This window comes from Mesoplodon bidens (assembly GCF_964165515.1).
Source record: "Mesoplodon bidens genome assembly, chromosome: 20".
NCBI lineage: Eukaryota > Metazoa > Chordata > Mammalia > Artiodactyla > Ziphiidae > Mesoplodon > Mesoplodon bidens.
In genome coordinates, this window is record NC_138181.1 from 19,183,470 (window position 1) to 19,211,030 (window position 27,561).

A 27,561-nucleotide genomic window follows, 5' to 3' on the forward strand; every position below is an offset into this window, starting at 1 on the left:
AATTTTAAATAGAGACGGGATCTGTGCATTGCAGAGCCATTTTGGAGCCCGAGGTATAACGGAGCATCTCCACGGGTGAGCGGCGCTCCTCGCGGCGCACTCAGCTTGGGCCGGGGGTCCGGGAGCGCGGGCGCAGCGGGAGGGGAGCGCGGGTCGTAGGTTTCGGAAGTGGAGGTCGCCGCCGAGGCCGGGCTGGGGAGTGGAGGGGTGGCCCTGGAGGCCGGAGGTGACATCTCCGGAGAGCCGCTCCGCGGGGAACAAAGGCGGAGCGGAAGGCCGACTCAAGGGAGGGAGCGACCCCGCGGGTTCAGCGGCCCTTGCTGCCTCTGCAGACCCAGAGTGGAAGACTCGACCCCGCTGCCACCAAGGCCCGGAGCGAGTCCTGTAATTCCCCGCTCGCTGGTTAATTCTCACTAACAAGACTTGGCAAGATGGGCGAATACTTTTTGGCTTCTGTCGTGACCCCACCGCGGCGCGCACACACCCCCTGCCAAAACCGGCCTCTGGGAAACGAAATGCATAAGTAAAAACGGGGGCGGGAAAAATGCGAATTGACATGGAAAAAGCAAGGCAAAGAAACCTGAATCGGCCCTGGAGCGTATTAAATCCTTCACGCGTCAATTTCCCTGGGTCTAACTTCGCACCAAATGTGGACCCTAATTGTCATTTTCTGAGAAGACAATTCACACGAGTACAAGATGGGTTGAGGACTTTTCCAAAAGCCGAAAACGTCGGGTTTTTTTTTTTCCCGCATCAGGGTTAAATAAACATCTTTAGGAAGCGTGGAAGGGAGTGGCACTCCCGCCTTCCTTCTTGGGAACAACATTCCGGATTCAATTAATGCCTCCCTCCGGGTCGTAAAGCAGCAGACTCCACACCTCACTCCTATTAACTGGGCTTTGGGGCGGGAGGGTTTTCTCTTTCATCGTCTGGGTTGGGGTTTGCCCACGTTCCTCGGGAAGCTATAAAGCTGATTTAACGGTTTAAGATGAAAATCGATCAGGCTAAGGCAGAAGCTCATGGCTGAGGAATCGCAAGAGAAAAAACGGCTGGCGGGCCGAACGCACTCCGTAAGCCTGGGGCGAGGAGGGCCGGGCCGGCTGGGCTGCGGTGCAGGGTTCCCCAGTCCACTTGGGTACGTGGGGGGACACCTGCGAGGCTGGTAAGGGGGAAGCACGGAGGTGAAGAGGGATGAAACCTCGAAACCAAGCCCAGGCCTCCGCTAGGCCGGCTTCTCGGCTGGCGACTTTGTTTTCCGCCCGTCGCCGCCGCCACCACCGCGGCGGGGTGCGATGGCTGCACGGCGACTCGGGTCGGGCTGGACGCGGGCCGCGGAGGCCGGGGAGAGGCGCCGCCAAGCTCCATTCACGAAGTCCGGGCGCTGCGGCTCGCCCGCGGGTCGGAGGCCTCCTCCCTCATTCTCTAGGTCTTGGTTTTATGAATGGGCCTGGCGGCGAGAGCCGCGCGCCCTGTTTACTCCGCTCTTTGTGACGTCGCGTCCCCGTGACTGGGCGCGAGCGGCCGGTACTCCATTCACGCGCCCGGGCGGGCGGAGGGGGTGGGACCGGCGGGGCCAGGGGAGTCGCGAGGGGGCGGGGAGCGAGCGCGGGGGGCGGAGCAGGGCTCGCGACCTAGAATGGAAAGAGGCGGGGCCTCGCGAGGTAGTAATGAATCTGCCCCCTCCCGGGGGAGAGCAGAGGAGCATTAATAAATCTATAAGCCGAGGAGAGGAAACTCTGGCTGGGGCAGACCGCGGAGCTCCGGCAGTTCGTGGGGAACGGCGGCCGGAGCAGCACAACGGGCAAAATACAATAGAGGCGACAACGGAAAGAAGCCCTTGGTCCTCTCCCGTAAACACACTCCCCTCCACCGCCACCTCCCCCTTGGCACCTTGCTGCCTGGCGCCCGAGGCCGATCGGACTGCTATGTAACTGCGAGGCTGCGGGAGGAAGGGGACCGGGGAGAAGAGGTTCGGCCGTGGGAGCCTCTAAGGGCCAAGTTTGCGGCCACTTCTGCCCGCGCCCTCCCTTAGCCCCCGCTCGCCCCTTCCTGCAGCCCCGCTGGCCCGGGCGTCCTTCGCCTCCTCGCGTGCCCAGCAGCCGCAGTTCCTGGCGACCATGGTGACGGTGGAGGAGCTGCGGGAGATGGACTGCAGCGTGCTCAAAAGGCTGATGAACCGGGACGAGAACGGTGGCGGCGCGGGCGGCAGCGGCAGCGGCAGCCACGGCGCCCTGGGGCTGCTGAGCGGCGGCAAGTGCCTGCTGCTGGACTGCCGACCGTTCCTGGCGCACAGCGCCGGCTACATCCGAGGCTCGGTCAACGTGCGCTGCAACACCATCGTGCGGCGGCGGGCCAAGGGCTCGGTGAGCCTGGAGCAGATCCTGCCCGCGGAGGAGGAGGTCCGCGCCCGCCTGCGCTCCGGCCTCTACTCAGCCGTCATCGTCTACGACGAGCGCAGCCCGCGCGCCGAGAGCCTCCGCGAGGACAGCACCGTGTCACTGGTGGTGCAGGCGCTGCGACGCAACGCAGAGCGCACCGACATCTGCCTGCTCAAAGGTAAACGCCGGCGCCGGGCGCGAGCTGGAGGGTCGATGCGGCGGGGCTCCGCGGCCTGAGCCTTAGTGGGCAGGAGAAGTGGTGCCTGGAGGGACTCGTGGCTGCGGGATCCCCCCCGCGCACTCCTTTGTGCGTACTGGTGTGTGCGCGTGGTGTGCAAGGATTCTGTGTGTTTGTGTGCAAGCGCGAGCTCCTGAGGTCCTCAGAGACGGCGAGGGCTCCGTCACCTGAAATTCCGGACCCTTCTTGGCGATTCTGCGATTGTTTACAGCCATTAACGGTCTGGCCTTGTGGGCGAAGCGACTCAGCTGCGTTGCCCACCTTCGAGTCCAGGGAAGTGCTCCCAAGTGCCACGGTGCGGGAGGTGGGGGAGAGGTTAGGCCTGTTGGTTTGGCGTGTCCGGGCCCCGCCCTGAGTCCGACCCAGAGATCCCGAGACATGGGGCAGGGGGTGAAGGAGGGTGAGCGCGGGGATGGGATGGGCCCTGCGGGTCCGGCTGGAAACCAGCCCTTCATAAACGCAAAAACGAAGATCGGCTTGCGGGCCTGATGTGGAGCGATCTGTTCTCTCCTCCCCTGCTGCCCAACTCCGAGCTCCACCTGGAGGGTCGCCAACCCCTCCCGCCTCGGGCTATCCCCAGGCTCCGGAGCGGGAGGCGGGAGGTCCGAGTATTTGGGGAACGCAAGGCGGGACGGGGCCTCAAACTGCGACAAGTGCGACCTTTTGTTCAGACTCGAGTCTCAGATGGCGGCGCGCGCTTAAGTGCGAAACTCTTGGGGAGGGGAGGTCTTGTCAAATGTGCAAGTCGGAAACCCCGAAAGGGCCGAGGGCTACCCAAGTACCTGGAGGGACGGGGGCGCCGACCGCACCTGCCGGGCGTGTCGGGCGGCGGAGAGCTGGCGGGTTGCTTGGGGCCCCTGCCGCGCAGCGCCCCTTCCTCCCGCGCCGCATTCCGCGAGTTCCTTCGCCCGCGGTGGGTCTTGGCCTCCGAAGCCTAGAGGCGTTTCGGACCCGGGCCATCAAAGAGCCGCCCCTTTCCCTGTCGGCGCCCCTGGCCCCCCTCCCTCCTGCCCTGCCCTCTCCAGACCCGCTCACCGGAGAGGAAGGGAGATGGGGCGGGAGGCGCGGCGGAAACCTCTCCCCGCCGCCCCTGCCAAAAAGCACAACACTGCCCAGTGCCGGCGGGCCAGGCTTGCCCCCGTGAACAGCGGGGGACTTTGTTCTCGGCAGTTGTTTCCTGGCCATTTGACCTGTCAGCTGCTGGGGAAATGCTGCTGTTGACCTTTGGTTGAACTACTAAGGCGATTTTGCTGATTTTTCTTTCTCTACGAGGGCGGCCCTTGGCACCTCAGATTGAACCAAACGCTCCTCCCTTCTCCTCCCAGCGCTTTAAGAGAAAGTGCCAGGAAGGGCCTTGCACCGGAAGGCCCGCTAAGCCCGGCGAGCTGGGCGCAGGGGGCCCGGGGCCCCCGCCTGCCCTGGCGCCGAGCTGTGCCGGGAGCCACGCGGCCCCAGACCGGGTAGAGCGCCGGGCTGGGGTCCGGGCTGTTGATGCACGCCTCCTGCACTCCTTCGCATGGTGCCGGCGTGCCCGCGCTCGTGGGGACGAGGAGAGAAATGTCTCTGGAACCAAAGTCCCTTCGAGTGGCAGGGGCTGGCCGGGGTGTTCTCCGTGCCGCGCTGACCTCGATCGCTCCTGATTTGGAGCCCGATCGCGCGCCTGCCTGCGCGGCCCCTGAACCCAGGACCCTTGTCGAGGTAGGGCAGACGCACGTGGGGTCTGGGTTCGTTCTGTTTTGTTTTTCTTCCTGGAAGAAATCCGGAGAGGACCGCCCTAGGGTTTCCGGGCGCGCAGACACTTAGGCCCCGCTCCCGGGGAGAGAGAGAGATTTTTAAGGCTTCCGCCTGGGGCTCGCGGCACCTCCCTGGTTCCCCCGAATCCCGCCGGGAGAGCCCGGAGCCAGACCTGTACCGAGAGCCGCCCTGCGGACCGGCCGCCCGGCTCAAGGCAGATGCTAATGTGAAGGCTGCGTTGGACGGGCAGCCTGTGGGTAAAACGACAGTCCCCTGGCGGTTGGCGAGGTGCCTGGCCCACGGAAAAGGCGTGTTTTAAAGGCTGTTTCCTCCCGAGGCTTGCACTGCCTCCTGTTGTCTGCCCTGGTGCGGGCAGGGAGGACCGCCCGCTGCCTCTCCAAGTCCGCATCCTCTGAGCCGGAAAGTGTCTAGGCCTGGACCGAACTTCTCTCTCTCCGGGAACAGGCCCCCCGGGAGGAGCCAGGAGAGGTTCAGCTGGGTTTTTCTAAGCAAAGGGAGCCTGCCTTTGGAAGCAGCCGCCTAAAATTCACAGAGTTTGGGCGCGGGGGGCCTCCTTCCAGCTTGTTCTGCAGTGGTGGTGGAACATCCTTGAGGTTAACTGGGTCCTATTCTATTCAACTTGGCTTATTTTCATTTATGTGCTAAGCAGAGGCGGTCTCCACACAGGTCCTCTTTCTTCTCCTTGCCTTCTACTGAAAAGGCATCCCTAGTGAGGGCAGAGGGAAATGGGCGTGGTCTGCTCCCCCAGCGCTGCGGGAACGTGCCTCAGGGGAAGGACAGCCATGCCTCCTGCACTCCCATCCCTTGGAGAAGTGGAAATGTGGGCTCATGGGCGTGGGGAGCTGGGGACGGGGAACTAAAGGGAAACAGGGGGAGACAAGCCCCTTAGATTATCTTTAGTAAATGCCTTAATTGATTAGGGGTTGGGTCATTTTTTTTCCCACCGGAGTTGTTCCTTTATTTTGCAGCCTATGGGCCTTCCTGGGCATCTCATTTCATGTGCAGTGGTGGGTGTGGAATAAAAGTGGTCAGACATTAAGCCAGTGGAAGACTGATTGTTGGTGTCTGCCGTCCTGGAGGGAGAGGAAAAACAGCTGGGCATTTTCAGAAGTTCTATTACCCTTCCTGGCCACAGGCTATCTAATTCTACCAATTAATTGCATTTTTAAAGGCCGATTTTCCTATTTCTGCCACTTTGGAGGGCAGAAAGTTGGTTACTCATTGCAGGCAGTTAATAACTAATACCGCAGGCAAGAATTCACAGTTTAGAGTAAACTTCACTTACTATCAATGAAATACTATCTGGCCTTTACATTCCTAATATTACCCAAGGTTTGCTAAAAGCAGTAACCCAAATCACTACATTTTCTGCTCTTTTGGCTAGTAAAAGCTTCCCATTGGGATAAAGGGTTTTTTTTAAGCTCATTTTATTTGAAATCCTGTAAGACATTTTTCGGGACAGTTTAGAAAGTTTAGCTTTTCAGATTTTATTACAGTACACATCTCCTTTGAAATCCCCTTCTCGCTCCTCATAGATCCTTGGAATAGGGTTTTAGACAACCGCTCCCACCCCATCCGCCCGGGGTCAGTAGAGAAAGATAAAAAGAGCATTTTCTTACCCTAACAGAAGTCTTCCTTTACCTCCCACAGTCTCCAAATAAATCAGTCTGTTATGCCGAAGATGTCGGGTATAAAAACATTATCTTACTTTTCCTTCTATCTAAAATTCATCTCAGCCCATGACCTTTGTCCATTCTTATTCAAGTTCTGATTTAAAAGCTGTCCTGGAGCTGTTTTGAGAAACTGGGAAGATCAACTAAATACTCCAGCTTCTCCTTCCAGGTTGGAAGTCACCTACCCAGTAGTCCCCAGGCCTGATCATACAGCCCTGGCATTATGCTTCCTGTGAAAACAGCCACTAAGGCCCGTAATGAATGCTATGGGTGGGGTTCGGGTGACTGTCATCTGTCTTTTCTTTCTCTGTGTCCATTTGCCCTGCCCATCCCCGTTTCCAGGAGGTCAGTGGCATCAAACAGCAGAGTCCTGGGGGATGCTGAGGTTGAACACCTCTTTCACCCAAAGGCAAAAGGACTGGCTTTTCTCCTTGCAAACAGGACACAATGCCCATGACAGCCAAGAATTGTTAGAATTACCAAAAAAAAAAAAAAAAAAAAGTAGGCCTTAAAGGTAATTCCTAACCCCTAGTCGAAGGCCTTAAAGAATTGTAAGGAATGAAGCAAACTCACTACTCTTTGCATCATTTGAACTGGATGTTTCCAACCAACAAAAGCAACTAAAGACAGGGTGTAGGTGTAAATTGAGAGTGACAACCTGATTGTCTGTAAGCCTATCACAGCTCCCTTGGGCTTGTCCTGGATGCTTACAGGAAAGGTAGGCTGTCCCCACCAAGGTGGGCTGCACAGAGAACTCAGAGAGGAGAAAGGGTGGCCTTTTTAAAGAGCCAAGAAATTCCTTGAAAAAATCAGAACATCTGAAACCAGATAGCTGGTTTCCTTGCTGGGAGGCAGTTCGCATCTAACAAAGAGGAAGTTTGAGAGGAAGAAATGTAGACTCTCAGCGGAAGGCGGCTTGCTGAACAGAGCAGATAGCACAGAAGGACTCTGGGAGGGGCTGCAAACAAGGCCCTGGCCGAGTGTGGCATCAGGTGTCAGCCCAGCTGGCCCAGGACCGAGGTCTTGACACCGAGCCCCAAGATGAGAAGCCCATTTAGCTAAACTGGAAATGCTGCTCAGCATTTAGAGGGGCGCTTGCTAGGTCAACACCCACATCAAGGGAAGTTCTCAAAGCCAAAGGACCTTCGAATGTCCCCAGACTCGCCTGCTGGGCAACATTTGCCTCGTATTGATAAGCTGTCCCAAGAGAGCGAGGCCATGAGCCCTGTCTGTGAATGGGTGATATTCTGAGCGTGGAGAGGGTCACGGGGAAAAACTGGCAGCCACATTAAGATCCGTGACCATCGTCACCACCAAGAGACAGTCTTTCCCATCACAGACCCCATTAAAGAGTCCTATTATGGTGAGACGACCAGCACTACGCCAGCCTGCCCTTTCCCAAGGACTTTCTCACACATTCACTCCCACCCCTGCATGAGCAGGAGGCCAGCCAGTTTTCAAAGCTAAAGTTTCTGTGTGAGAAGATGAAAAGAACACAGAATGGAACTGTAGATGTAGTTATTCCTCAGGGGAATCAAGTGGAAAATTATAGTCCTTTTTCCCCCGCGCCCCCCAAGGCTCTCAAATTTTAAAATGAAGTTGAGAAAACGAGAGCTTTAAGACTAGAAGGTATACTGTTAAATAAGAACATGAGAAAAACAGGTCAAAATTAGTCAGCATGTCTGTTACAGAATTACATGCAATAGGACGTAGGAGAAAACCAGGTGGGAATTCATTGGCGTTTGTGCTGTGAAAATGTGTTCAGAAGATGGAAATGTAGGTCTTGAGGCACCTGCTGTCAGTTTGTAGTTTGCAAATAAGTAGTTTGTGGACATTCAGGATCACAGAACGTTGGAACTTAGAGATGATATCGTCTGGAATCCTTACATTTTGAGGGTGGAAAACAGGACTTAGAGGGAATGTGTTAGCTGGGCTTCCACAGTCAGAGCTGGGACGCGTCCACACCTGTCTGCTTTGCCCACCCTGCACATCTGCAGGGGTCAGGGGATAGAGCGCTCCCCTCCGGGTCTACAGTGGCAATAAGCTTTCCCTCTCATGAGTTTTGGATAAAACTTGGAGATCTAAATCTAGCTCTTACTGAAAGCGCCGAGGCTCTGCTACCTGCACAGATGTGGGCTGGGGAAGGAGGTACGGAGGAGAGAGGGCTGGGAACAGTCTTCTTCAATCCCAGCCACCCTAAGAAATTCAGTTTCATTTCTGCCACGACCCAGTATAGGGCTACTCTATATACTTCAAGATGATTTGAAATGTTTTTTTAAGTGAAAGGATCCGTGTGCTTATTACGTAATTTGAGCTCTTAAAATACATTTTTTTTCCCCAAGAGATGTAAGACGTGAGTGGTACCCTCCAGTAGCTCATCACCTGGCCAGGTGTCTGTAGCCCCACACTGACGGGGCTAATGCCACACTCGGGCTGGAGTAAAGGTGGTGTGTGGGGGAAGAAGAGCCAGCCAGCAAGTGCCTTTAGCTGAAGTCCCTGTGACGGGGACCGTCACTCTGAAAGCACAGTGCCGTGAAATTACACGCTCTGTAAATGCAGTGCATTCAAGTAGCTTCTATTCTATTTCATTAAATAGAAAAACGCTGGTCACGGCTCCTCCATGACCACCTGGAAAAGCACCGGAAAGAAGCAGTTTGGTGAAGTGTCTGCAGCGCTCTGTTCACATCCCTTCTGTTTCTGCGTGAAAACTTTTTCTTCGCGTGATGAAACCAGCAGGCAAGCCCCCCAGAGAAGGCCCACCGGGGAGGCAGCAGTGGGCAGCAGCAGGGTGGGCTCCTGACGGCCAGGTTCAAAGTGGCTTTCAGGCCCCTTCTGTGGGCTGAATGCCGGTCCCGCCCTTACCTGGGGGCTGCCCTGCACCTCCATTTCCTCTTCTGTAAAACTGGGGCGTGTCACGCCTTCCTCTAGGGCTACTGGTTGGATACCTGTGTGGGAAGAGCCTGACACATAATGAACACTTCCTTTTAAGAGGGTCTGTCATTTTTATGAACACGCATGGGATGCCTGGAGGTGGCTTCCTGGCGTGTGGCCTCGTGGGGTGTGGACTGAATGGCCCCTGACCTGCACTCCTGTGTCTGCACTGCCTCGCCTGCGAGCTCCAGGCCCACCAGGGCACGTCCAGCTCATCCGAGGGCCTGGCCTCAGTGCAGCACCTCGGCCCCCGAAGGAGATCCTTTGGTGATGCTCCTTGTGACGACCAGCCACAGACCGCCCCCAAAGCTAGCAACGGCTCAGGAGGGAAAACCTTTCCACTGTTGCCACCGAGGGACGCAGCCCTCACCTTGTTCCTGTCCCTTGAACAAATCTGCTTCTGCACTTAGTTCCTTTCTGCCTGTTCTCTGAAAACCCCCCAGAGGGAACAGACTTTTCAGTAATCGTGTTTTTCCACTTTGTTGTAATGGTGCCTTTTCCTGACCGTTGCTGTCTCTCTGTCCTGTTATGAGCAGCCTGGGGGTGACGACAGACAGCCCCCCTCAGGCCGGGTCTGGCCTCTGGGCCGCCTGCACCCTCCCCTGCACACCACACCCCCAGGGTCAGCCGCAGGCTCGGAGCCCTCCGAGGGTTCTGCCGGGCCCTCCCCGTCCCGGATTGATTGATGGTTGACCCTGGGAGGTAGCAGGTGTCCCGGACTGGGCAGGGCACTCTGGGCTCAGGAAGTGCCCAGTACCTGTTCTTCTGCTGTCTTAACTACCAGCTCTCAAGATGCCTACTGGAAAAAATAAGTAAAGCCCAGGAGGAGAAGGCTGTCCAGGGTCTGGGAAGTTGCCAGTAAAGCTGAAGTCACCTGTAGGTCCCTCAGGGCTGCTCTTCCTCTGTGGCCTTGGAGCCAGGCCCTGGCCCTCCTGTGACTGTTGGCCTGCCTGTCTAGGTGATGAGCTTTTGGAGGGCACCACTTATGCCTTGCATCTCTTTGAAAAAAATGTATTTTACTAGCTCAAAGTATGTAATAAAGACACGGATCATCTTACTTAAAAAATTTCAAATCCTGTAGAAGTCTCTAGAATAACAAGTGATGGCTTTTCATATAGATGATCAACCTCCGTTGGTCGAGTGACCCATTTCTCCTTCCGCTTTCTCCAAAGGGCAGCATCTCCCGAAGTTTCCCATCCCAGGGGGCCATCCCAGGGACTTCAGCTAAAGGCACTTGCTGGCTTTTCTTCCCGCACACACCACATTCGGGGCAGTGGTGCTTACAGCTTTACAGGGAAAGGGGACAGATGGGGGTGATAACGGGGGCGGGGGAGGCCGCTCCTGTGACGAGGAGTCCACGGAGGCCACCAGCACATCGGAAGTGGGCAGTACTGGCCCCTCTAGCAGGTTTTCCCTCCAGGGAGGCTGGTCATTATGACTCAGCAGGAGCCGGGGCCTGGGACCAGAGAAATATCCACTTAGAGCCTGCGGGAGGGAGTGGGGGAAACAGGAGGCCTCCAATCAGAGAGGAAAAACTGTCTGCCCTGTTTCTGGAAGCCTTAGTGATGTGGCGAACGTAATTTTCTTTCCTCTCCAAAGCGGAAGTTTCTAGGGTTGGGATTCAGGGCAAGTAATTGACTAACCGTCACATGTTGGAAAATTGCTTTGCACAGTGGTGATCGGGAACAGTGGCACCCACCCCATCACTTAGTCATAAAGACGTAACGGGCTAGCTGCCTACGTGACCATCAGTTGAGTGGTTGTTCCAGAACCCGCAGACCCTACTGAATTCATTTAGAATCCATCTTTGGTCCAACAGAAACTGCAAAAATAAAAATACAAGCAGGGCCAAGCCTTGACAATAGATGGTAAGTGTCCCGCAAAGGGAAGTCCCAGAGATCACAAGAAAATCAGAGCTACGGGCTGAAAGTCTCTCTTCTTGGTGTGTTTCACTGCCCGCATCTCTGCCCACGTCTCTGCCCACATCTGCCCAGCTGGCCCTTTCCTGAATGGCACTAACACTTTTCCAGAGAAGTTGGCCGTTTATCTTTTACTTAAACGGCCTCCCTTCCCCAGAAGACGACCCCACAGAGAACCATTCCAGGGCTTAGCAACCCTCAGGTCAGGAGATCCTCCCTTGCCCCAAACCTGTATGTAGCAAGAGGGATTTATTTAGATTTAAGCCCGTTTGCTCTCATTTTGGCCCCATGTCCATGGAACAGCTGTTCATGGGGCCGTGCGATTGGCATCTGTTCTGTTGCTGAGATCCAGAAGGGCTGGTGCCAGGGTAATAGTTTTTTATTCTCTCCCACATTGGAGAACCCCTCTAAAAGAAGGGCTGGAGTTGGGGGACGACAGACATTTTTGTAGGGCCCAGGGGCCAGCTGAAGGCTGCCTTAGTGCTCATGGAAACCCCCAGTGGCTATTCCCTCTTTCTTTGTTATCACTGTAAAGAAATTATCCCTTCTTCATCTCCCCTGCACACCCTCCTTTGTGCATCTGCATCCCAATCCGAAGTCTTGTCCCTAAAGCTTTCATCCCAGCTTTCAGGATGCAGTCTTGGACGAATGTAGTCTCCGCATCTCAGGGAAAAACGTCTCCATAGCCATTATCTCTGGGCCCTCAGCGCCACCCAGTGTCAAATGTAGGTACAACCAGCCCCAGCTTCCCAACAGCTCTCCTCCATCAGGTAGGATTCAAGTTCTTTGTGGTTTCCTGCTGGCTCAGTGACCCCATTAACGTGAATATCTTTCTCCTTTACAGGTGGCTATGAGAGATTTTCCTCCGAGTACCCGGAATTCTGTTCCAAAACCAAGGCCCTGGCAGCCATCCCACCTGCTGTGCCGCCAAGCACGGCCGAGTCCTTGGACCTGGGCTGCAGCTCCTGCGGCACCCCACTGCACGACCAGGTGTGAAGAGGACTGCTTGTCAAAGGCTTTGGACGCAGTGCCTCGCTTTGGGGAGAATGTGTTGAGTATCGGGGTGTGATGTTAGGTGGAGTCCACTGTTCCTTGGAAGTCTTCCCCTTGCCTCTCTTATTACCCTCACCTAAGAAAAGAATATAAACACATACGTCCCCGACTTAGCCTCTAGAGTTATGTGCACACAAGCAAGGAAGGAGGCCAGAAGCATGTGGGCTGCTCTGTAGGAAGCCAAAACCCCAGCCCCGATTCAAAACAGTTCGGCTGTCCGCCCCCCCATACAAGTTAATTGTAAATGCTAAATGGACATAAATGATCACCCAACCCTTCTCCCAAGAAAACCAGCTTATGCCACTACATTTCTTACAAGCCCACCTCTTCCAGCCCTTTCCTTTAGATGGAAATGGAGTGAATTTATGGGGTCCAGCAACCCTGCTCCCCAAATCCGAGATCACTTGTGTTGATCTGACTCAGAAAAGTGTCATTAGTGAAGCCAGCGTTACCTCATTTTGCCAGGATGCCTCCTCTTGTGTGTGAGGTTGACATGGCGTCTGCTTTTCATCTGCCAAGTGAAGGTGCTTCCAACCAAATAAGTGCCTAAGCCGCGTAGCTCAGTGGTAGCGGGTGTAAGCTCTTCACGTCACAAACAGTGGGGCACGGCCAGCTTCATTTGTCATGGGGGAAGTGGTCTGCCTGAACCAGCAGGTGGGGCCCATAGCAGAGCAGAAAGGAGCCCATCCCGGGGCCCGAGCGGCACACGGGAAACCTGGAGGGGCTGGGTCCACGGGCAGTGTCCCCAGGGCCCGTGAAAACCCACCTGAGACTGGCTTCCCTCTCCCCGCCCCACATGTCCCAGCCCCCTGCCCAGTTGCCTTTCACTTAACGACGTTTGCCCGTGGTGGGGGGGCGCTTTGTTTTCCCTTTCTGGTGCAGGGGGGTCCCGTGGAGATCCTTCCCTTCCTCTACCTCGGCAGCGCCTATCACGCAGCCCGGCGAGACATGCTGGACGCCCTGGGGATCACAGCCTTGTTGAATGTCTCCTCTGACTGCCCGAACCACTTTGAAGGACACTATCAGTACAAGTGCATCCCGGTGGAGGACAACCACAAGGCCGACATCAGCTCCTGGTTCATGGAGGCCATCGAGTACATCGGTAGGCTGGCTCTGGCCAGGGAGCTGGGTCCTCCCAGGCCAGGGTGCTGGGCCCAAGTCTGTCGGAGGGAGGATGGGAGGGAAGAGGGAACCACGTGGTACTGGTGTGTGGAACAAGGGACTTAGGAAGGGCCATATCCGGGGTGGGGGCGCTGCCTGTTTCCCCTCTTCCTCAATAGGAAGGCTTGCCCGTGGGGTGTTGTGCAGGCCCTGGATAGGATGACGGGCTTAGGCAAACAGCAGGTGCTATTAGCTTACAGAGCCAAGTACCTTTTTCTTGGACGTCCCCAGGTGCCCAGAGGATGACTCTGGGGATGGGGAGGGAGACAAAGGGAGGATTGGGTCATTGTTTTTGTTCCCGCAAATGAAAACCCTGCCGTGTGTGCCGGGATTGCACCAGCTTCAGCTGGCGTATTTGCTAAGCGTAGTACCTTTGTTTGCTTAATTCTCCGAAATACCCTAGCGGGGGTGGAACTCTAGAGGCCCCCCCCGTGGGTTTCCCCCCTGCGCGGCCTCAGCCTTGGAGGCGCTGTTCCTTCAGGGGTTCAGCCGCAGGGCCCCCTCTTCTGCAGTGCCCCCCCGCACCCTCGTCCCGGCTGAGGCCGCCTGCAGCCGCCTTCCGGGAAGGATGGGGACCTGGGCGCCGCTAACGGCACGCCGCTCTCTGCCCCAGATGCGGTGAAGGACTGCCGCGGGCGCGTGCTGGTGCACTGCCAGGCCGGCATCTCGCGCTCGGCCACCATCTGCCTGGCCTACCTGATGATGAAGAAGCGCGTGAGGCTCGAGGAGGCCTTCGAGTTCGTGAAGCAGCGGCGGAGCATCATCTCGCCCAACTTCAGCTTCATGGGGCAGCTGCTGCAGTTCGAGTCGCAGGTGCTGGCCACGTCCTGCGCGGTGGAGGCCGCCAGCCCGTCGGGGCCGCTGCGCGAGCGGGGCAAGGCCACTCCCACCCCTACGTCGCAGTTCGTCTTCAGCTTCCCGGTCTCCGTCGGGGGGCACCCGGCGCCCAGCAGCTTGCCCTATCTGCACAGCCCCATCACCACCTCCCCCAGCTGTTAGAGCCTCTCGGATCCTCCCTCCCCTACACCCTTCGGCTCTCAGCCCGGGGTTGGGTGGCGCCCTGTGCGGGCAGCAAGCAGGTCGGGACTGGCCCGCAGGGGGCGACAGAGCTCCTTCCAGCCATCTCTCTTTGGCCAACCGGGGGGCCAGCTAGAATGGCAATACGGACTTCGAATACATATTTAACGCAAACAAACACAACACTCCAACTTAGAGCAATAATGTCTTCCTCAGCAGGCAGGGAAGACCTGGGTTTTGGTTTGTGCGTCAGTTTTACTTTTCAGATAGGAATTTCTTACCTCATTTTTTTCAGCAGTAAGGCTTGAAGTTAGGAAACCCACAGATCCTGGCAAATGTGCCCACCCAGTTTTATTGAGGGGGAGGGGAGGGAAAGGGACAAGATAAAAACAAGTTTGCCAGAAGTGCCTGGTTCTGTGTGCTTGGTCCTTTTGTTGTTGTAGTTACAGGATTTTTTTTTTTTTTTTAAGAAATCTTTTAGGACATGGTTTTCCTTTCTAAGTCACCACCAACAGGTGAATAATTATGCTTAATAATAAATAAAAGTATTTATTAAGAATTTCCTCAGAGTATGTAAGTACAAAGAGTCTAGTGATGGTGAATTTAGAATATATTTATGTTAATGTGGATCAGCAGAGCACAATAGCATGCAGACGTCAAAGCAGTTAGGAAGTAAGTGGTGTGTACAAGTTAGCATGATGATCAGCTTGCGTTTGTTACCGCTGAGAAGGGGGCAGGGTGGGGTGGGAGGAGGAAGAAAGGAAGGGACTACTTTTTCATTCCAGCCTCCCTCGGTATCCGCCGGGGATTGGTTCCAGCACCCCTTCCCTCCATCGCGGATACCCAAATCCGTGGATGCGTAAATCCGCTGATTCTTGCATCCGCGGATACTGCATCCGCGCATACTGCATCCGTGAATACGGAGCGTGAAGCGCACTTGGTTCTTGGGCACATGGGCCACTGAAGCGATTTGAAACCACAACAATACAACCGTTTCTGGTGATCAATAACTCACTTTGGCGGTGGAAGCATTTTTCTCATAGACCTGCCTGAGAACTTGTATATCATCTGTGATACATGCCATATCATATAAGGTGCTCCTAAAAACAGTTGGGCGCAATTCAGTGTTTCCTGCAGTGAATCATTTGGCAAGGCCATTGGGGAACCCAGCTAAGAGAGATAGACCCGACATGGATCCTTTTGGAAGTGGAAGCACCATCTCTTTTCTCTTTTGCATCAATCAGAGTTTTTAATTTTAGGGAGTTTTTAATTTTAGGGGGTTTGCTTGGAATGAAGGACACCAACAGATTCTTGCGTTCTTAAAATTCGAGGGGTCGGTGAATATTTTTAAAGTGAATAGGTGAATAAAAAGAAGGGAGCGGACACCCCATTTCAGGTCCCGTGGAAGTCTAGGACAGCAAGAGAGAATGAGTGACGAGTCAGGCAGACCCTGCAGGGGAGCTGGCTGCTCGGCTTCTGTGACAGGCGTCCAGGGCACTGGAGTGCCATCTTAGAATCCTTTCTTGGGATACTGCCATTTTCAGGGCCCTTTCCAGATGGAGGAATGGCTTTTGGAGAAAGGAGGAGGTGGGTTGGGCTTGGGGGGAGGGAGAACGGAACAAACCACGTGTTATTTAATTTGTAGTATCATGGAACAGTGTTGTTACCCAGTGCCAGGGTAGAGGTAATTCCAAACTTGTCTAGAAGCGAGAGCATGCTTTTTGGTATTGTTTTTTGGGTCCTTTTTAGCCCTCTGAGGATCTAAGTGATGCACATTCTTGCTCACCCATAAATAACTTCAAGCCTCAAGGTTGGAATAGTGTTGGAATGCTCCTTCTCAGCCCCACATCCCAGAGAGGACCAGGTTCCTTACATTTCCTTCCATAAACATGAACCTGTGTTGGCATCATTGGTCCTGCCTTTCCCAAGCCCTGTCTGAAAAAGTGTGGGTTCCCACAAGCACATAGGCCCACAGGAGGGACTGCTTGAGAGAGGAGGAAAAGTAGCTTTTTACAGAATGAGTGTACATTGACCAAAACTTGTGTATTCTGGTTTCCCAGACTGGATCCCGACCACATGGTCGGAGCCCAGGACCCGCCCCAGACAGATCTTTTCCCTGCTTTCCAATTCAAGTCTTCTGTCACAGCGTCAAACCACTATTTATAAAGCCATTTTCTTTGTACTCAATAGCAGCCCCCAAACTCTTAGAAATCAAATAGGAAATTGGCTTGATTGGAAACAGGGATTTGGGTCACTATTCCCCCATCAGAAGCCTCTTTGATGACTTGGAATAGCTGTAATGAAGACAGCACCGCAGGGTCTGTCCAAATGGCCAGTGGGTTTCAACAGGTGTCTCCCATGGAGTGATTTCTGGTGACGCGAAATATGTGTCATGGCTGGAAAGCATTGCCACTTACACCGAAGACCAACTGTGCTGTTGACAAAGGCAGTAGGCACTCTGGATCTTCCGTAGAGACTGGAGAATGCTGCCGGTTCCCTCCCGGCATCTCTGTATGACCCAAGTGTGTTTGTGGAGCTTCCCCGGAGCAGTATTCGGCTGAAGCCGCCTGTGAGCCAGTGGCCGGGAGCTCCCAGCCTCAGTCGTGGCCTCCTGAGACCATTTTCCTCAGGTACCCATCCTAGCCCGATTCCAGAGAGTTACCCAAAAGGTTGGGAAGCCATGAGAAAAAATGTAGAATCCGCGGGAAGATGGGCAGAGGGAGGTGGGACGGGTGATTCAAATGTGAGGGGAAGGGGCTGTGAGGTTGGAGGGGCTGCCAAGCCTTTAGTTGGTTAAGAGGTGGTTCACCCTGGCTGCCCGTCAGCCTCAGCTGGGGACCTTTGAAACCCTGCTAGCAGGCGATCCCAGACCAAGTACAGCAGTATTTCTGGAGGAGGGTCCCAGGCATCAGTAGGTTTCAAAGTTCCCCAAGTGCTTTCCGTGTGTAACCAAGTTTGGGAAGCTACTTTCTGGATGGCAAGGTGCTCTTGGAGGCTGGGTCTTGATAACACAGAGCTGGCTTGTCTGGAAGAAACCACAGCCAGGGGTTTGTCACTAGTTCAGCGTGGACTCATGGCCAGTCCCCTCAGCTCCACTGAGGGACAAGATGGTTTCTGTCAGGAGCTCAGGGGCCACATGACCTCCTGAACGAGGCGCCCTTTCAGGCCCCTCGAAAGCCAGCTGATCTGCGGAGCGTTGTTAGGAAACCGAATACAGTGTCTGGATGTTGATGTTCTTCCCTCAAAGTTTCCCTGTCTATCGAGAGGGCTGGAGAGTGCCACCTCTTTGAAGAGGACCCTGCCTTTCCTTAGAGTGTATGAGTCATAGGAGAAAGAGGCTTCTTCAAGACAGAGCAATGCAATACTTGTAACTTCTGTAAATAGCCCCATCTTTCAGAGTGATGTCATTTCTACATTTGATATGCTTGTATTTCTGTAGGATGTATATAGTCTAGGGGATTTTTTGTTTGGTTTTGTTTTTTAGAAAAGTCAAACATGTCAGTTTTTATTTATTGCTTGAAAAAAAGATCATTTGAAGAAAAATAAATACATTTTCAACCACCTCTGGCTTGGTTTATCCTTTCCTGAAAAACTGCGCTGATATCATGACTTGGAAGATCTGGGTCATTTGATAATCTTGTGCACTGCATACCATCTCCCGTGGAGACAGGCTGGTCAGCTCTGTGAGCTCCCTAAACACCACTCAAGGAAGGTGACAGGAGAAGGCGGATAGGAATCTCAAGAACCTGATTTCTCTAGTCAGACAGGACGAAGTGAAGGATAAGAGACAGATGTCCTTCATCTGAGAGTCTCCTTTGTGCCAAGCACAGGATGGAGTGATAAGGATGGTTCCCAGGTGGGAGAAGTCAATCTTAAATAGTCTAAAGCACAAGTGACTAGGGCTATAACCAAGGAGTTACCCCACCTTTCCCCATCAATAACGAGGGGGTCCAGCCTGGCTCACAGAATCTTAGGAAATTTTACGGACCTCATGTTCCCTCATATTCTGTAGCATGGAAATAGCAGTATGCTTCCAGACAGAAGAAATAAACGGATGAAGATGATATGTCAGTGGTTCCCCAATGCTGATCAGGGCATTGCTTCTATCAGATTCCACTGGTACAGATTTCCCAAATTGTAAACCAAAATCATGTTAGTAAACATGTCTGTCCACTGTGTCGTTGTTATTTCACATTATTTTAGAAGCACTGGCCAATGCAATTAGCAAGGGAAAGAAATGAGGTACACAGTTTGGAGAGTGTGAGGCCAAATTATCTGCGGATGATATGTATCTGAAAAACACCAGGGAATCAACTGAAAAACTATCAGAAGTGAGAGAATTCAGCTAGTAGTTGATTGCAAAATTAACATGAAAAAATCAATAGCTTTCCTATATGAAAATATCCATTAAAAATAAAATAGAAGTAGTAGATCCCATTTACAATATCAGCTTAAAGATAAACTGCCTACAGTAAATTTTACCAGAGATAGGCAAGACCTAGCTGATGGACATGGTAAAGCGCTACCAAGGGACATAGAAGAACATCTGAAAAAAGCGGAAAGACATACTGCGTTCTTGGATGAAAAGACTCCTTATTGAAAAGATTTTATTTCTCCATAAATTAACCTATGCATTTACTATCATCTCAATCAAAACACCAACAGGATTTGGGAGGAACATGGCAAAATGACCCTGATTTCACCTGAAGAAACAAATATGCAGGAAAATTAAAAGAAAAGAGTCACAAGGTTGGGGGGTAAGATTTATATCCTTTTGTATGGGCATCTATCACTATTGTGATAAAAATAGTTTTAAATTTTTTATAGGAGATTATTTTAAAAATAGAGATCCTTGGGCTCATCTAAGACATTGAGTCAGAGACTGCACAAACTCCCACCAAGAGATTCTGACTTACAGCTGGTTTCAGGACTGCCTGATACAGGCTTGACCTCTAGCGTCTCCCTTCCCTTCAATCCCCTGCCGTTATAACAACCCGCAGCCCATCATTATTCTGATCACATCACTATTACTGTAGCAACTTACCCAAGAACACAGTTGTGTAAACCAACAACCATTTTCCTTTGCTCAGGAATTTGGAGACTGGACAGCTGGGAAAGGCTCTGCTGGGTGGTTCTCACTGGGGTCTCTCCTGCGGCCACTGTTGGCTGGGCTGCTGTCATCTGGGGGTTCGGCCAGGCTGTGGCCACCCAAACGGCTCATTCCCATGACTGGCAGTTGATCTGGCTGTCGACTCACAGACTCACACTTCAGTTGTGACTGTCGCTTTGAGCGCCTACATGCACCCTCTCCAGTCGAGCAGTCAGAGTCCATACAAGACGGATGAGAACTCCAGCGAGAGTATTCCAGCCAGCAAGGTGGATGCTCCACCCCCTTCTAGGGTCTGGTTTCAGAAGTCAGAGAGCATCACTTCCTCTCGACTGTATCAGTTGTAGCAGTTTCAAGCCTGCTCAGGTTCAAGGGGAGGCGAGCCAGACCCTGCCTCTGGATGGAAGGAATGTCAAAAATTCATCGTAGTGGGCTTCCCTGGTGGCGCAGTGGTTGAGAGTCCGCCTGCCGATGCAGGGGCACGGGTTTGTGCCCCGGTCCGGGAGGATCCCACATGCCGCGGAGCGGCTGGGCCCGTGAGCCATGGCCGCTGAGCCTGCGCGTCCGGAGCCTGTGCTCCGCAACGGGAGAGGCCTCAACAGTGAGAGGCCCGCGTACCGGAAAAAAAAAAAAAATTCATCGTAGTCATTTTTCAAACCACCACACCAATAAACAGAGAGTTACCTAGGAAACCTGAAAATGCACATTTCACCCCTAATCCAGAGACATTGGTCATCCAAGATCTCGTCCAAGGACCAAAACACAGCTTTTAACCACTATGCATACTGTCTGCTTAGACTATATTGGCCCCATGTGATCCAGAAAGTATCACAAGATAAACTTAACCTTAGGTAAAAAAATGCTGGAAAGTAGAAAGCTGAAAAAGCACATTCTGAGGAGGAAACAAAGGCAGGAGCTTTTGAAGTCACCACCGATTTCAGCTCCTGCGCCTCTCCCCATTAGCGCTTACGTCAAGTTTGTTCAAGTTCACCTGAGGTGTCTTTCCTGCTGCACAGTGAGTGGCACAGGGACCAACTGAGCGCACAATATGAACAGTTAGAGAGAATTGTTCTGGATCCTCCACGACCAGTGGGCAGAGCTACTGAAACCCTGTGTCTGGCGGCCAGGCTGGGACAGGCGGACAAAGGTCTTACCCAGGATCTCTGGGTAAGACAGATGCATCCCCACAAGCCTCTGCTAAGATTCTTTTCCCTGGATGTCTGGAGGCACATAGAGCTACAGGGCTGGGGAGGTTTAGACTGGGATTTTCCTCCAAGGATGTTAGAAGCAAGTAACATCCGTCATGTGGGCACACATCTGCTACCTCCCAACAGTGGGTCTTAGATAAGAGCTGAGTTTGACAAGCCAGCTTTTAGACCTTCTCACCCCATGAACACAAAAGAGCTCTGTCTACAGAGCAAGCCCCACACTAAGTTAGCTTCCCAGCTGAAGGTGAAGAGGGGAAGGTGCGGACTTCATACGTAGCAGAAGAAAGAATAAGATGAATGTGCTCATCTTGAGGTGTGAGGACCTTACTCAATGGGGAAAATGTCGTCCAGTGGGTGTCCTGAGTTCTGACCAGTTGGATGGGCCTCTTCTCTTCCTGGAAGAGAGAGGCTGGATGGACAAGTTAAAAACAAGGCGAAAGGGACAGTTTCTCCAACACGTACTTTTCTTTAGAGAAAAGTCGTCTCTTAGCCTAGAGATTGCGGATTTCATGACGTGTTCCGTAAAGATTTGGTCCAGCCCAAGGACCCAGGGGTCGAAGAAGTGTGCACTTCATTGTGCAGGAATTAGCAAAGGACCCATAGGAGTTCCAGGGAGCTCACTGCTGACAGCACAGACAGAAGAGGGAGCCCTGACGATCTTCTGGAAATGGTGCTGAAGTCCCTCGTGAAAGCAGGGAATCTATTCTTAACCAGAGCAGTAGCTGAGGAAAGTGGCTCCCCACTAGTTGCCATGGGGAAGTTCAGTGGAAAAGCTCCGGAACTTGACCTTGGAGTTCCAGGCATCTCCATCGTAGTGTTCCCAAGCTGACTCTGCATCACCACTTTGGGTGGTTGTACAGCTCTTAAATTTAGTAAATTTACTAAACAAACAAACAAACAAAACCTGACTTTTACACTTAAAATGGGTAAATTATACACCAATAAATTTGTTTAATGATAAATACATGAAAATACACGAATATGAGTACATATGTTCACCGTCCCAAACTTCAAAGAACACAAATACATACAAGGAAAAATGGAAGTTCCTCTGTCTCTATATCCCTGCCCTACACCCCACTTTCTTTTACTTTCAGTAACCAGAATGAGCCATTTGGTGCAATTACCTCAAGACTTTTATTTATGCATTTTATAAATTTATGTGTTTGACAGTGCTGGGGAGCAAAGTTTGCCACCACTAAATGCTTTTTTGCCATGCAGATTATTTCGAATTGGAAGTAATCAAGGAACAAAAGACTCAGGAAGAAACTCTGAGCTTCCCCTAAAGAATGCAGATAGAGGACCTGTTCCAGGAAGGAAGCATCACCATAGATAACCTAGTAGACAAGGAGGGACCCAGCAAAGTCTGCTCGTTAAAATTCCTGGATCCCATTGTCTCTGCAGGCCCAGGAAACATTTATTTACCAAACATTTGCTTTGCCATCTCCATATAAATTGCCTTCCTCCCCTCTGAAGTCCCAAATCAGTACCCCCAACATCCTCTTTTATCTTTAGCTGAAGATGGTCTTTAAGGTGAGGGTTTCAGCCATTTTGGTGAGTTACTCAGTTTTTCTGGGTCTCTCCCATGGATACGTGTCATTCAACTTTTGCGTGATTTTCTCCTGTTAATCTATCTCATGTTAATTTAATTCTTAGACCAGACAGAATAACGTAGAAGAGGAGAGGAAAAGTTCTTCCTCCCTGATAATAGGATAATATTTGAGATGTTAGCTAAGTCAATTATTTTAAATATTTCAAAGACATTCAAAAAGAATGTACAGTCTCTGCTTTTGGGTACAAAGTTCAAATTAGTTAAATATAATATTCAACTCCCTGATATTTTCATTTTTATTTTGTCAGTTTCTTAGAAGAATGAATTAAAAATACGAGGAGGATTTGATAAAATCAGAATCATAGTGGAAGATTTTAACAGTTTGTGTTTTCTGTGTTCCGATGTTGCCTTGCATGCATGAAGTCGTGCTTGATAATGGCTTCTTGTGGCTTGTAGGTGATGTTTCTTGTTTTCCAGGTGATGTTCCATCCTACTTTGTCTGGAATCAATAATACCATGTCTGCATTCATTTGGTTACCGCTTGTCTGGTATGTCTGTATATGTCTCCTTTTTATTTTAAGTAACAGTTGGGGTTTTATCTTTCAATCATAGAGAACACCTGACCATTAAGTAATAGAAATATGACTGTAGATTTATAGGTTGAATTCTGTAATTAGGCTGAATATCGATTCTGGATATTTGTTTACAACAATGTAACCCCATTTAAAATATAATCCGGGGCTTCCCTGGTGGCGCAGTGGTTGAGAGCCCGCCTGCCGATGCAGGGGACACGGGTTCATGCCCCCCCGGTCTGGGAAGATCCCACATGCCGCGGAGCGGCTGGGCCCGTGAGCCATGGCCGTTGAGCCTGCGCGTCCAGAGCCTGTGCTCCGCAACAGGAGAGGCCACAACAGTGCGAGGCCCACATACCGCAAAATAAATAAATAAAATAAAATAAAATAAAATATAATCCATGGCTTTGAGGAGATCCAGCAAGAGAAGCAAAGAGGCATTTCCCCAATGCTCTTCATCTCCACCTCCCAATGGAAAAGATTCTCTTCCAACATTCTGAGCAAATGGGGAAAAGTAGCAGAAGCACTAGCAGAATTGCACATTTACAGTCCTGCCATCATCATCACAACTTTTTTCATTTCTAAGATGATTGCTCCTGCTTTTCAGTTTCCAAACAGATTAAAGCAATTCACTTGGAAATCAGACTCTAAATTTAGAGGAGAGGCCTTGAATTACTGAGCCACATGATTAAAAAAAAATATTATTCTGGTTTCAATTTCTTCCCTTCCCACAGTAAAATAGCTTTATCGAAAAAGTCAAACACAATCTAGATATTAGAAAGCAAAAAATCTTCTGAAGTCTTGTATCTCTGATACAATCACCCTCAACGTTCCATGACCATCTTTCTATATATATGTGGGTGCATGTATAGATACATACATACATACATACATACATATATACATACACATGCTTTCATGTTCTATACTTCCTTGTGGCTTGCAGGTGATATTTCTTTCTTTCTTCTATGTTCTAGATAGAAAGACATAAAAAAATATATGCACACATACACACACAGAGTTATTTCTTTCAAAAATGTCAGCCATATTGTTAAAAAATACTTTCTTTTTACTTAGCTCCCTCCCTCCGTCCACCAGATTCTGCGGACAACCACTGTTAACGATCACGTGTCCTTCCTTATCTTTCCACGCTCATAGAGTTGTATACAATATAATGTATTGTATTATATGGTATAAAGCACATATACCATGTATCTACATGTATAACTACATATAGGGATTTTATCTGGTATTGCTTGCTTTATAAAAACAAGATCCTACAATACACAGTTTTCTGCATCTTGCTTCCTTCAATGTATTGTGGAAATCCCCTCAAGTCAAATGATAAATGATTTGACTCACTCCTAACTTCTTTATGAAACTAATTTATTCACATAGATCAAACGTTTTAAAAATACAGACATGTATATGATAAAACGTCTCCTTCTCAACTATCTCTCCTCAACACCCAGGTTACCCGTGTTTACCAGTGTTACCAGATTTTGACATACTCACCCAGAAGATATTCTGGGCGAATTATTTATGAGTAAGCACGTGAAGGTATAGTGTGTTTATATTTATGTAACTTCTCCCCCACCCACTGCTTTTTTACCCAAACACTCACCACCACTTTGTTATAAAAATTCCTGAGTGTTGTCAATCTGAGAGGTAACTTGTGTTAACTTATTATTTTAACTTACATTTCTTTTATTATGAGATTGCACAATTTTTACATATTCAAGAACCATTTGTATTTTTTCTAGGAACCGTGTGTTCATAACTTTTACCTGATTTGTTTGTTTTATCTTACAGATTTTCAGGAACTCTTTCTCTAAGAAAGAGATTAGCCCCCTTGTCTATAGTCTGAATTGCAAATATTTCCCCCAGTTTGTCATTTGTCTTTTGACTATTGCTTATAACAGTTTAAAACATATATATCTTTTTGAGTCCCTGTTTTCAATTCTTTTTGTAAACACTCTCCTGTCTTATTTTAAAGAATATTTAGATAGAGAACACAGCTGCTCACCTTGTAGCTTGGTCCCCAGTGCCAAGCAAGGGAACATCAGTTCTATTTCATTGTCATACACTGAGTGAGTGCCTGGGAGAAGACTTGTCTGGCTAACTGTTCTCTTTCCTTCACGCTTCTCCAGGGTCTGAACTTTGGAGCACTTGTCTACAAAACCGGGTTCTGAGCTCAAAGTGGAGGAAACATAGAGAGTATTTGCTTTTTCCCTCCCAGTTATATATTTATTTATTCTTTCTTTCTTTATTTTTGGCTGCGTTGGGTCTTCGTTGCAGTGCGCGGGCTTCTCACTGCAGTAGCTTCTCTTGTTGTGGAGCACGGGCTCTAGGCACGTGGGCTCAGTAGTTGTGGCACGTGGGCTGAGTAGTTGTGGCTTGCAGGCTCCAGAGCGCAGGCTCAGTAGTTGTGGCACATGGGCTTAGTTGCTCCGCGGCATGTGGGATCTTCCCGGACCAGGGCTCAAACCCATGTCCCCTGAATTGGCAGGCGGATTCTTAACCACTGCGCCACCAGGAAAGTCCCTCACCCCAGTTTTAAACTAATTAAAAATACCAGGTTTCTTTAATATATGTTTACACTATTCACCTCCTTGAAGTCAAAGGAGGAATTAGGTCAATATTAATTTACTATATTTCTTTATTTAATATTTATTTCTTCATGTGCATCTCTATGTCTCCTCTCTCAACGAAAAGAGAAAGTATGTATGTATACACTTTGCTTGTACATGTTTCTATCCTTCTCTCTCTCTCTTTATAAAATGGACTTAAATTTTTTAGAGCAGTTTTGGTTTCACAGCGGAATTGAGCAGAAATTTCAGAGACTTCTCATACATGCCTGCCCCACACGTGCACAGCCTCCCACTTAACCAGTATCCTTCACCAGAGTGGTCCATTTGTTAGAACTGATGGATCTATGCTGACATGTCACAGTCACTCAAAGCCCACAGTTTACATTAGGGTTCACTCTTGGTGTTGTACATTCTGTTGGTTTTGATAACTGTCTAATGACGTGTATTCACTATTACAGTATCACCAAGGTATTTTCACTGCCCCGAAAACCCTCTGTGCTCGCCTACTCATCTCTCTCCCTTCCTAACCCTTGGCAACCACTTTTCTAAGTCTCCATAGTTTTGCCTCTTCATACAGTTGGAATCATACAGACTGTAGCCTTTTCAGATTGGCTTCTTTCACTTAACTTTCAAGCTTCCTTCATGTCTTTTCATGGCTTGATAGCTCATTTCTTTTTAGCGATGAATAAATATTCCTCTGTCTGGATATGCCACAGTCTATTTATCCATTCACCTACTGGAGGGCATTTGGTTGCTTTCAAGTTTTGGCAATTGTGAATTAAGCTGCCATAAACATCTGTGTGCAGATTTTGGTACGGACATAAGTTTTCCACACCTTTGAGTAAATATCAAAGAGCACTTTCGCTGAAACATATGGTAAGAGTGCGTTTAGTTTTGTAAGAAACGGCCAAACTGTCTTCGAAAGTGACTGTACCATCCTGTGTGCCCACCAGCAATGAACGAGAGTTCCTGTTGCTCCACATCCTCACCAGCAATTGGTGTCATCAGCGTTGCAAATTTTGGCCATTCTAATAGGTGTGTAATGGTACGTCGTTTTTAAAATTTGCATTTACCTAACGCCACGTTAAGCATCTTTTCATATGCTTACTTGTCATCTGTTTATCTTCTTTGGCGAGGTGTCTGCTCAGGTCTTTGGCCTATTTTTTACTCAGGTTGTTCATTTTCTTAATATTGAGTTTTACAAAGTTCTTTGTATAGCTTGGTTAGCAATGCTTTATCTTTTGCAAATATTTTCTCCCAGTCTGTGGCTTATCTTCTCATTTTCTACCCAGTATGTTTTGCAGAACAGTTTTTAATTTTAATAAAAATTTAGCTTATCAGTTTCCTTCTGTCATAGATCATGCCTTTAGTGTTATATTTTAAGAAGTCATTGTGGTCTGGGGGTTCCAGTTCTGACGTAAGGAGCTTGGATGGTGTTACTCCTAACAACGCGTCAAAAACCAGATTGAAAAACCCACTTTTCTAGGATACGCAAGAGTGGTAAGGACACAGGGGAAACTGCTGTCCCCAGGATTGGAGAATTTGACAGGTGAATACAGAGAATAACAATTTACTGGAGCAGAGACTCATGAGCAGAAACTGCTCTGGGAACCAGTACTGGGAAGGAAAACAAGAACTGTAATTGATGAATTGCTGGAGGCTGAATGTGGACAACTCTAAGTTCAAAACTCCACGGGGACACAGTCATCAGGGCCACTACAATTTTGTGAGATTTATTTCCAGGAGCTCAAATAGTAAATATTGGAGAAAAATCTCCTTGTGCTTTGGGCAGTGGGAGAGAGAAAGGAACCATTTTGAAATACACCAGAGCGTTCTGTTCTTAACAACCTGCCCTTTGGAGAACTAGTTAACCACAGCCTAAATCAGCAGCTGCTCACTGTGTGTCTTGGAGGTCCAGGTCTACTCTGTAGTACCTGGGTTCCAATCCAGCAGAAAACACTATTTAATTCTTACAGCAACTCTCTGAACTAGTAGTAGTAGGAGACTCATTTCGAAGATGGGGAGACTGAGGCACCGGGAGGACGGGAGCTTCCCAAGGTCACATGGTGAGTAAGTGGCAGAGCCAAGCCATGAACTTAGGCAGTCTGAGGGCAGAGGTGGTGTCTTCATCCTACATGGTCTTTCAGCAAACTTGTTGCACTAACAGACTACCTGGTCGCCTAAACCTCATTGTTAAACTTGTTTTCTCCTAGGACTCCAAGAGCACTTGATTTGTGTTATCTTGTATATCTTCCAAATATTTCTGTTAAATAACTATTTGGCAGAAAGTATTCCTACTTGTTAGATAGAAAAGTAGAGAACCAGAGTCCCCATAGAATTTCCTGGGAGTTGTGAAACAATTTAGTGGTCCACAGCAGCCATGGCTTCTTGACAACTCCAGCCTCT

The 27,561-nt window shown here is 50.3% G+C and overlaps 1 protein-coding gene across 4 annotated transcripts; it reads left to right on the plus strand.

Annotated features, from left to right (window-relative positions):
- The first annotated feature begins 442 nt into the window (after positions 1–442).
- DUSP4 (dual specificity phosphatase 4) lies at positions 443–17,687 on the plus strand. Of its 4 annotated transcripts, XM_081220821.1 has the most exons (5): positions 443–1,070; positions 2,056–2,556; positions 11,739–11,884; positions 12,830–13,049; positions 13,722–17,687. In XM_081220821.1, exons 2-5 carry the CDS (start codon positions 2,118–2,120, stop codon positions 14,105–14,107), a joined length of 1,191 nt encoding a protein of 396 aa, XP_081076947.1. In that variant the 5' UTR covers positions 443–1,070; positions 2,056–2,117; the 3' UTR covers positions 14,108–17,687. The 4 variants fall into 4 exon arrangements, with proteins under 4 accessions (XP_081076947.1, XP_081076949.1, XP_081076946.1 ...); XM_081220823.1 differs by lacking the exon at positions 2,056–2,556 and having other exon boundaries at positions 450–1,070; XM_081220820.1 differs by lacking the exon at positions 443–1,070 and having other exon boundaries at positions 1,128–2,556.
- Positions 17,688–27,561: the final 9,874 nt, after the last annotated feature.

What these genes read in the sequence shown, in the direction of transcription:
- DUSP4 (XM_081220821.1), top strand. Translation starts at nt 2,118, where the DNA reads ATGGTGACGGTGGAGGAGCTGCGGGAGATGGACTGCAGCGTGCTCAAA. An exon ending in GCACCCCACTGCACGACCAG is followed by an intron (nt 11,885 to 12,829) that starts GTGTGAAGAGGA and finishes TTTCTGGTGCAG; the next exon opens with GGGGGTCCCGTGGAGATCCT. An exon ending in GGAGGCCATCGAGTACATCG is followed by an intron (nt 13,050 to 13,721) that starts GTAGGCTGGCTC and finishes TCTCTGCCCCAG; the next exon opens with ATGCGGTGAAGGACTGCCGC.